The 11,155-nt window shown below is 37.6% G+C and overlaps 1 protein-coding gene across 3 annotated transcripts in view; it reads right to left on the bottom strand.

Annotated features, from left to right (window-relative positions):
- TAX1BP1 (Tax1 (human T-cell leukemia virus type I) binding protein 1) overlaps positions 1–11,155 on the bottom strand; it is an 87,217-nt gene that overhangs the window by 13,280 nt on the left and 62,782 nt on the right. For 2 of the 3 annotated variants that reach the window (XM_006896119.1, XM_006896120.1), the window contains exons 13-14: positions 6,396–6,441; positions 5,742–5,893 (exon numbers count right to left, since the gene is read on the bottom strand). In XM_006896119.1, the coding sequence (XP_006896181.1) occupies positions 5,742–5,893; positions 6,396–6,441 (198 nt within the window). Of the gene's footprint in view, positions 1–5,741; positions 5,894–6,257; positions 6,442–11,155 lie in introns of all 3 variants that reach the window. The other variant, XM_006896118.1, reaches the window with a different exon arrangement.

The raw sequence follows: 11,155 nt of genomic DNA, 5'->3' as shown, positions 1-11,155 counted from the left end.
TGAAATGAAAAATAAACAAACTAAATCAATTTTAAAAATAAATAAATTAAAAATGCAGGTGGCTCCAGGTTACATACATCTACTTACATGCAACCTAAAGTTATCTACCAATGTTCAGTAAAGTGAAAAATGTGAAGTCTACACAATGGTACAAAACATTCAAGCACTACTTCAAGATCTGTATCAAAAACAGTTATTGCTGTATTATTAAGCTAAAGATGTTTTTGTGTATCTGAAATGGTTTCTTTAAATTTTTTATGTATAAAAAGATACACTATATATGTGGGTGATAACAGGAATATCATCCATGAAGAAGGCAAAAGATCATTGCAAGGACAGAGGAAGAAGAAAAGACCAAAATGGATGTCAGAAACATTTCACTAGAATGCTGAGAAGCCAAAAATAAAGGGAAGAGATCATGAAGAGTTAAGCCAAAATAAAGGGAAGAGATCATGAAGAGTTAAGCCAAAATAAAGGGAAGAGATCATGAAGATCATGAAGAAGATTTTTAAGGGCAGCTCAAGAAGACAAAGTATCATAATAAAATGTGCAAAGAGGAGGAGTAAGAAAATCCAAAAGGGAAGAACTTGCTCAGCATTTGTCAAATCAAAAGAATTTAAGAACAAATTCAAGCCTCGAGTTGCAATATTTAACGATGCTATGGGCAATATATTCAATGATTCATGAAGAATCATCAAAAGAAGATGGAGGGAATACATAAAGACACTACACCAAAGAGAATTGGCTGATACAGAACCACTTCCAGAAGCAGCATATTATCAAGAACCAATGGCAATGAAGGAAGACGTTCAGGCTGCTCTGAAAGAATTGGCAAAAAATAAGACCCTAGGAATTAAAGGACTACCAACTGATGTATCAACAAACAGCTACAGCCCTGGACGTGCTCACCAGGCTGTGCTAAACAATCTGAAGGACAGCAACCTGGTCAACTGACTGGAAGAGGTCCATATTCCCAAAAAAGGTGATCCACTAGAATGTGGAAATTACTGAACAATAACTCTAATATCAAATGCAAATAAAATCTTGCTGAAGGTTATCCAAATATGACTACAACAGTAAATGGACAGGGAACTGACAGAAATACAAGCTGTGTTTACAAGAGGCCATGATACTAGAAATACCACTGCTGATGTCAGATGGATCTTAGCTACAAGCAGAGTGTACCAGAAGGATGTCCTATTTGTGTTTTATTGACTATGCAAAGGCACTTGACTACATGGATCACAACAACTGTGGATATCCTCGGGAAGAATGGAAATCCTAAAACACTTATTTGTGTTCAGGTGAAACCTACCTAGACCAGGAAGCTGTTGTCCAAACAGAGCTTGGAAACACAGCATGGTTCAAAATCAAGAACAGAGTGCCCCAGGGATGCATCCTTTTCAATTTAAGTGCTGGCCAGATCATTCAGGAGGCTGGACATTATAATGAAGAACTGTGGCAACAGGATTAGAGAAGATTCATCAACAATCTATGTTATGCAGATGACAACCTTGCTTATCGAAACTGAGGAGGACCTGAAGAGTTTGCTGCAGGTCAAGCAGTTTTCAAAATGGAATGCCACCTCAATATCAAGAAAGCAAAGATCCTCACCACCAGGCCAACAGAAAGCATCATGATAAGATGGAAAAAGACTGGAGGGTGTTAATAATTTCATCGTGTTCAGATCCACAATCAACACCACTGGGATCAACAGACAATAAATGAAAAGATGAGGTGCACTGGGAAAACGTGCTGTCAGGGACTTTCTCCAGAGAGCTAACATGCAACGACGTGAATCTAGAGATCCAGATCATCATGTTCTCAATGAAGTGCTCCCCTGCTCTGTGTGAACAACAGCCTCCTGTTCCAGGTATAGGTTCATCCTGAGCACAAACAAATGCTCTGGGATTCCATTTTCCTCAATGGTTGGTAGCCACAACTTGTCATGACCCAGTTAATAAAGTACAAACACACATTCTTCTGGTATTCCTTACTTTCAGCCAGGATCCATTTGACATCAGCAATGATATCCCTGGTGACATGACCTCTTCTGAATTCCACTTGAACTTCTGGCAATTCCCTATCTATGTACTGTTCCAGTCATTTATTTTATTTTTTTTTTCATGATCTTCAGTACTATTTTGCTTTCACGAGATTATCAATGATACGGTTCAATAATTTCCATATTCAGATGGATTACCCTTCTTAGAAATACAAACAAATACCTCTTCCAATCCATTAGTCAGGCAGCCACCCTCCAAATTTCCGGGCATAGACTGGTGAGTGCATCCAAGGCTGTATCTGTTAAATGAAACAAGTCAACTGGTATCCCATCAATTCCTGAGGCCTTATTTTTTGCCAATGCAGTGCAGCTTTCACTTCCTCTTTCATTACCACTGGCTCTTGTTCTTATGGTACTTCCTGTAATTTTTCCATTTCAATTAATTCTTTCTGGTACAGTGACTGTGTATTCCCCCATCTTCTTTTGATGTTTTCTCTGTCGTTGAATATATTGCCCATAGCATCTTTCAACAAGCACTGCAACATAAGGCTTAAATTTTTCAGTTCAGCTTGAGAAACACAGAGCAAGTTCTTCCCGTTTTAGTCTCCAATTCCAGCTCTCTGCATATTACATTATAATACTTTGCTTTGTCCTCCCGAGCTGCCCTTTGAAACTATACATTTAGCTCTTTCACTTTGACATGTTTTCCTTTAGATTTGGCTACTGGACATTCCACCGTAATCTTTTAAGTCTCTTCTGACATTTACTTCCGTTTTTTCTTTCTCCTGTTTTTGTAACGATTTTTTGCTTTCTTCATGGATGATATCCTTGATATCATCCCACAACTCATCTCAAACCTGTTCTTAAGATGATCATGAAATTGATGGAACTGATTCAAGATCATATCTTGGTTCCTCTGGTCTTATTTTATTTTGCCTCAATTTAAACTTGCCTATGATTAATTGATAAACTGACCCACAGACTGTCTCTGGCCTAGTTTCGACAGCTGATATTGAGCTTCTCCAACAACTTCTTCCACAAATGTAGTCAATCTGGTTCCTATTCAGCCGAGCTGGTGAAAGTCATCTTTTTTATCTTTTAGAAAAAGTATTCGCAATGAATAAATTACTGTAAATATAAAATCAAAGCATTCTATTTCCAGCTTCATTTCTATCACTAAGTCCATATTTTTCAACTACTGTTACTTTGTTGTTCTTCAGAAGATTCTTACCACTGGACCAATAAGTAGTGTCTTGATGGATGGGGAGGAGACTAAACTGTTAACAGCTTCATCTTGCTTGAATCCACAATTAACATCCTTGGTACAAACAGTCAGGAAATAAGAGACACATCTGCAGTTAGGGACTTTTCCAAATTTTGAAGGAGTAGTGATACTGATGTCAGTTTGAGGACTAAGGTGCGTCTGATTCAGGCCATGGTCTTTCCAATTATTAGCTATGCATCCGAGACCTGGGCTTTGAATAAGGATGACAGAAAAAGTATGGGATGCCTTTGAACTGTGGTGTTGAAGAAGTACACTGAACATCCATCCCATGGACGGCCAAGAAAATGAACAGGTAAGTCTTGGAGAGGGTGCAGCCGGAGAGTACTCTTTGGAGACAAGAATGATGAGGCTTCGCCTCACATACTTTGGACATACTGCTAGGAGGTGCTCTTTCTTGGAGAGGGACATGATGTTGGGAAGGGGGAAGGGTTGGCAGAGTAGAGGAAGACCCTCATCAGATGGACTGACAAGATGATTTCTGCAATGGGCCCTTGTGTATCAGGAAATGTGAGGATGACTCAGGACAGAACTAGATTGAGATCTTTTGTTCACTATGAGTCTACTCGACTTGATGACACCTAACAACAACAACGCCACCACTAAAGTTGTTAGAACATAATTACTTAGAGTTTAGTCTCAATAAAACATACTGTTAATATACAACACTCTGGTCAAAAGATAATTAAGAGTGCTTTTCTAAGTGGTAAACACTACAGTTACTATAGGCAAATCCTGGCACTATCCTCAACAATTATGTTGTTACGGGCAAGTTACTGAATATCCCTGTGCCTCAGCTTCCTCACAGGACTGCTCTGAAGAATAAATCTGTATCTAAGGACTTAGCATTAATTGGCATAGAGAAATAAAAAGACATTTGTTGCCATTTACCATCATCATAAAGAGGTTACAGTTACTGCCATAGCCAAATTAGGTAAAAATACAAACAAAAAAAATCCCTGAAGGGTTGGACAGTTGACCACAGCTTCTGGTTGGAAAGAACAGACCTAAGGGAAACAGGAGGACTTCTCAGTCCTCACTCACAAGTGCTGGGTCCTATAACTATTATCACAAAAATAGAAAAGTAAAAGCAAGTCAACTCAAATTTACTTAGTAGATTTTACTAAAAAGTTACTTACTAAAACACTTCATGAGCAAGTAAATTTTACTGTTCTAATGACAGGAAATTGTGTAAAAAAACTAAGTTCTGAATGTACATTTAAAAAATTTCATTTCTGTGTAATGTGAAAATTTTTCTGATTGTTACCCAAGGTGTGCATACTAAGATAATCCTTCCATCTCATTACCAAATCTAGATATGTCAGCAAATGAGCACAAGACTCTAACACTGCTTCTCCTGGGTTTGCAGGAGGGCAAAGCACACAGATCAGAAAGAACATTCTGCTAATTAAACCGAAGCAGAAGACTACGGAAGAGAAGGGCTTGTCACATGTAACATCTGTGCCAAGAACGATCGTATTAAATATGCAAAATGTGAAATAAAAGTGTGAAAAAGCAAGGAGAGGATACTCTAGACCTTAAATAGACTACAAAAGTTCTGACAGTTTTCCTAATTATTCCCAGTAATGGACAAAGGAGGCCAAAAGGCAGGAGGGAGAAATACATTTTTCTCCATTATGAGTGTTGAGCTCTAGGGCTAAAATCATGCCTGTCTGAACACTGATCAGTTTCTGCAAAGGTTAATAGCAATTAAATGCAGCAAACTAGAGTAAATGAGAAACAGGTCATGATACTGCTGTACTTGCAAAGAGCACAATAAAGCATTTCTTTTAAATTCATCTTACTGTACAAGAAATCTGAAAGTTGTTAGGAGAAAAATAGCACATTTATTAAATGGTTAAGTCTCTTAGATGAAATTTTTAAAAATTATGACAGGCCACACAAACTAATTCAATTACCATTAGTATTGTGTTGCTGTCCAAGAAAAATAAATGCTACATACATACTTAAGATGCTGAAGAGAGTATTTCTAACAACTACTTACTATACATTACATACTCTTCTCTATTTTTCTTGCTAATGATACTCATGAGTCTGAAAATTCAAAGTAGGATAGAAATGCTAAAATGAAAGTAAACTGAAGCATGATATTGTCGTCGACACTTTGTTTCCTCCAGCCTAATATATCAATATTGAAAAGAATATATAAAGTTACTTAAGGAAGATTAAGATTAATCTATCGGATAATTACAATATTATGAGGTCATTCTTTGAACTTAACCTTTCACTCAGCTGAAATCCTGAAGCATAAATCTGAAGCATACTTAGGGCTAATTAATTAAATAAATGCAAGTTAGTTTTTCTGAAAATAAGAAGCAATAGTGTGAGAAGAAAAAAAAAAGAAGAAGCAATAGTGTACACACAGGATGCACATCTCTCTTTGCAGAAGTTAAAAAATGAAAGGTAGGCTCAAGAAATAGAAACCCTGCTTACTCTGCCATCCTCAGGGTCTTCTAAACCATCAGGTCGGCTAAGGTTGCGAGCAGGCTGGCTGCAGACAACGCTGTCCTCTGGCGCCCAGGAGTGCACTCTGACAGGTGGCCTCTGAATCTCATCTGGATAAAAAGCACCATCTGCTGCTCCATCTGCAGTAAATATTGTGGGAAGGCAGAATGAAACTTCATATTCAAATTAGCATTCTATTTATCAATAAATAAGATGAACAAAATATATAGCACCATTTGGGGCATATTAAATAAATGAACAATTCTATTTTAACCCAAATGGTTTTATAGGAGAGCTCTCTGCAAAGTAAGCAAAGACCTCAGATCCACAGTTCATCATATCTTGATGAGTCCAATTAGACTTTAACATTAAAACTGCATGTTACACAAATAAAATTATGTTTCCATTAGACATGATTTTACTCCTACTAAAATATAAGCCACAGCAACAACAACCAAACCCTTCCAGGTTCTGCTAACCCAAAACCTAAGAAATTTCCACAACCTCTTGCTTCCTGAGCCGCATAGGGATTGCCATACTGCAGAACTGGCTGTTTACTGGGCACTGCAGGGACGGGCACATGCTGCTCTGCACGTGTGTTTAGAGATGGTGAGATCTGATGTGGACTCTGGGAATTCTGACCTTCCATTTTTCTTTCTGCTTGATTATCTAGACTCCTTTTAATTTCCTGAAAGTAGCAAAATAAAGAGTAAATAATAAAACATGTTACAAGAAGTGCAACATTAAGCATTTAGCCAAAAATAGTGTGGTAAAACATATTTCTGTTCACTAGCATATCTCAAGTATGCACTTACGAAGGCTAGTTTTCCATTTCTAAATGCCTGTACCTCGCATATCAAAACTCACAGCAACTTGATAAAAGTTCATTTCAAATTTTTTGTGCCAAGAAAGTGCTCTTTTCATTGAGCTAATTAAAGGGAAAATTGTAATGTTTTTACAATTTAGTCATTATAAAAATGAAAAAAGTTATCAGCCAAAAGATTTTCAATGATAAGCCTACAAAATTTTTAACACACTAAACTAAAAACTAATTCTCCATGAATAATAAGTACATTGATATTTTACCTCTGTAGGGCACAGAGCCTCTATGTTGAATTGGAACTGACTCATTGCTGACCCTCCCCAATGGATTCAGAGGCTGTAAATGGCACATGAGAAAACTGCCCATTTTTCTCACTTGGAACAACTAGTGAATTTGACCCACTGCCTTTGGGTTGCCAGTGCAATCTCTTACCCATTAGGGTACACATTAGCTCCCTCTATACAGCAAAACTCCCTATCCAGTAGGCCATCTGCAGTAAGAGCCCTAAATGACACAGAAATGAATGGACATGGTTCTGTTCGTAAATAATATTTAAAAAACAGTCTATGGGTCAGATCTGGCTTGCTAGTCCCCAATATAATATAAAGAAAGTCCAAAATGCAAACAACATTACAGAAGCAACTAATTTTCAGCAAAAGAAGAAAGGTAGCTCAATGGTAGAAAACAATTATGTTTACAACAAAACTCACGGTGCCAAGTCAGGACTGACTCATAGCTGGCCCTTCCTTGGGTTTCTAAAAGCTATAAATCATACAAGAAGAGATTGCCTATCTTTCTGACATGATCTTCTCGGACAGGCAAAACAGCTTCAGTTCCACGGCTATAATCTATGGAAGCAGACTGCCCCATCTATCTCCCACAGAGCAGCTGGTGGGTTCAAACAGCTATTCTTTCCACTAGCATTTTCCACTTAAGTCACTGTGCCACCAGGGCTCCTTGTTAAGAACACAGTAAACAAAAAATTGTTCCCTTATGTTCTACTGTGATTCAAAATTCTCAAAGTACTGCTATAGTAATTTAGGACTGTTACCACAGTAGTATGAACACAGAAAAGGGAAAAGTTAAATCTAAGAACTATTATCAGAGTAAAAGGACATGAAAGGAAGTCAAGTCAGAGATGTTAAAATATTCATACAAAAGTTTTACCAAGTTAACATAAAAGAATATGGCTAAATTCTTTCGTAAGTGAACTATCAACTACTTGGATAAATGTATGGGTTTCATAAAAAAATTCATACACAAATTAACAGAGGGAAAACAACTTCAAGTTATAATCTAACAATTTAATAATTTTCTACCTTAATACCACTCCTCTGACCATGAGAGGCAGAGTAAGCCCTCTTCTAGTAAGTGCAAGGTATGAACAGAACCTGTTATAAGCAGCTTTGATATCTTATAGAGTACATCCTATAGAGGAATAGAAAATAGGAACACTTACAAAATAGTTAAGGTTAGGTTAAACTAAAATTTGAAAGTAGGAAATGAAACTCTTTCCCTTTTGCAGCATTATTCTTGGATTTTAGGTAGGGATTGGTAAACCTGCATTCACAGATCCTCCCCCCTTCAAAAGGTCTAAGAAAGAGGTCTAAGAACTTAGATGGGGAAGTAGGAGTGTTAAGTGGGAGTGTGAATGGGAGATGCGTGTAAAAGATATTTACATCCTTTCACTAACTAAAAATACTGAAAGTTTAGCATTTTTTTCACACATTATAAATATGATTGAATGGGGGGGGAATCACAGTAAAAGTGCCTGTTATTGTGAACAGAATGCACAACTTTAGCAATTAATATTTGAGTCATCACAGCTTTTTAGAAACATCTGCTGCTTGGAGACAATGATTTTGAAGCTCCATTTCACATACTTTTGACACGTGGCCAGGAGGAACCAGTCCTTGGAGAAGGACATCATGCTTGGAAAAGTGGGGAGAGAGCACAAGAGGAAAACTCTGAATAACATGGACTGACACAGTGACGGGTGTAATGGGATAGGTGTTTAAGAGACAATGAGAATGGCTCAGGATAGAGCCGAGTTCAGAGCTATGTGCACAAGAAACTCGAAGGTAAAACAGGGTTTTCTGAATAAACATACACTGCATGAAATATGGCTGTCTGATCTGAGTAAAACAGTATTAACCACTGGTTTCCAGTTTTCCTAAAATAAAAAAGTGACAAATGAAGATTTTTATTTTTAAAGGAACTTTTTTTAAAAAAAACCAAACAAACGAAAAAACCATTTTAGTTTTTAGAACTGCTGATGTGCTTTTTCTAGGATACCTGTTTCGGTTTTCCTCCAGGCTTCCATAACACTCTCAGTGTAACACACTCAGCGGCCCCAGTTCTACTTCACATGTTCCACAAATTACTTGTAAAGTTAAGGACACTTCTAATACACCAATAGGAGGAATAAAAAATTCCTCTTACTGGCCATATGAGAATGCTGTGAGAATGAAGAATGGTTATCATCGTTGTTGTTGCTGTTGTTAGATGCTATTGAGTCAAGTATGACTCATAGCGACCCTATGAACAAAGTATCTGAACCCTGCTCTACTTTGCATCATACTCACACTTCCTGACACATGAGTCCACTGCAGTAATCATCTTGTCAGTCCATCTGATGAGGGTCTGCCTCTACTTTGCCAACCCTTCGCCCTTCCCAATATCATGTCCCTCTCCAAGTAACAGCACCTTCTAGCAGTATGTCCGAAGTATGTGAGGCGAAGCCTCATCATTCTTGTCTCCAAAGAGTACTCTCCGGCTGCACCCTCTCCAAGACTTAACTGTTCATTTTCTTGGCCGTCCATGGGATGTTCAGTGTACTTCTTCAACACCACAGTTCAAAGGCATCACATACTTTTTCTGTCATCCTTATTCAAAGCCCAGATCTCGGATGCATAGCTAGTAATTGGAAAGACCATGGCCTGAATCAGACGCACCTTAGTCCTCAAACTGACATCAGTATCACTACTCATTCAAAATTTGGAAAAGTCCCTAACTGCAGATGTGTCTCTTATTTCCTGACTGTTCGTACCAAGGGTGTTAACTGTGGATTCAAGCAAGATGAAGCTGTTAACAGTTTAGTCTCATCTCCATCCATCATGACACTGCCTACTGGTAGAGTGGTAAGATTCTTTGTTTTCTTGACATTGAGACGCAATTCATACTGAAGGCTGCATTCCTTGATCTTCTGCAACAAGTGCTTCAAATCCTCCTTACTTTCAGCAAACAAGATTATGTCATCTGCACAATACAGGTTATTAATGAGTTTTCCCTCCCATCCTCATACCACATTCTTCTTCATAGAGTCCCGTTTCTTGGAAAATTTCTTCAGCATATAGACTGAACAGGTAGGGAGACAGAATACATCACTGACGCACTCCCTTCCCACTTCCAAACCATGCAGTGCTCCCCTGCTCTGTTCACACAACACAGACATTTAATGCTTTGATTTAAAAAAAACTGCAAAACAAGCTGTTCAAAGTGTTAGACTTATTATTTTTAGATTTCCAGACAGCCTCAAAATTAAGAAAAAGAAGTAAATTAATAATAATCCATATGGCTATGATCTGCTGACTGGACAGCAATTAACAACAAAATAAAAACAATTCTTTAAAAATTATTTAATCACCATTGCCAATATAACAGTGATTTGCTAGAAACATTTCCCTTTAATCATTTATAAATAATTGTCCCTGGGGCACAGCTTCCTTTCAAAGAGTAGTCTATGGTCTTAACACACGAAATATAACAATGCAATCTGTTACTTTGAAGGAAGACTATCAACTGAGTTTATATTCTGAAAAGAGCAACCTGCTGAATAGTATTCTCCAATCTTTTACCATAACAAACTTAAAAAAAAATCTTTTAAAGTTGATGATTCATACTCAACTTTGAGATAACCAGTATCTTTGTGTGTTAGAAAAGTTTCTTCATTCTCTCATTACAATGAATTTTCAATATATGATTTAAAAAAAAAGAACCACAAACCAAAGAGGACTTGTTTTATTAAAATTAGCTATTACCCATATTAATGATATCTAGGGAGCTTTGGTAGGCTAATGGCAAGGAGCTGGGCTGCCAACCCCAAAGGCCCACAATCCAGACCCATCAGCACCTCCATGAGAAAAAGACTAGAAGTTTCTCCCATGTGATTTGCTGCCTCTGAAAATCCACTAACAGTTCAGCTATGAGTTGACTTTTGATTTGACGATATACACACTGACAGATGACAAATGCTTTGTTCATTATTTTCCTATTTAAAATCTTTCTTGCAATGGCTTGCCTATAAACAATAGGGTAAATGAATTTTCATATAAATTGTAACCTCTGTAAATATAACCAAGAATATTTTTGCCGATTCTGTATCCTAAGTACCATCTGTGGTTGCCACTGTTAAAACAGTTTCGGCTGAGGGAGCTCTGGTGGCCTAGTGGCAAGAAGCTGCACTGCAAGCCCAGAGGTGCAGGTTCGAATCCACCAAATGATCTGCTGGAGAATGAGGGGCAACTCCTCTTGTACCAGTCAGATCTGATTTGATGGTTGTTATTGTTGTTATGTGCCA

This window comes from Elephantulus edwardii, unplaced genomic scaffold (genome assembly GCF_000299155.1).
Source record: "Elephantulus edwardii isolate Elephantulus edwardi_28Jun2011 unplaced genomic scaffold, EleEdw1.0 scaffold00182, whole genome shotgun sequence".
In the NCBI taxonomy this organism is placed as follows: domain Eukaryota; kingdom Metazoa; phylum Chordata; class Mammalia; order Macroscelidea; family Macroscelididae; genus Elephantulus; species Elephantulus edwardii.
The sequence above is the reverse complement of the archived record's forward strand: the minus strand, read 5'-3'. Positions and strand labels throughout refer to the sequence as shown.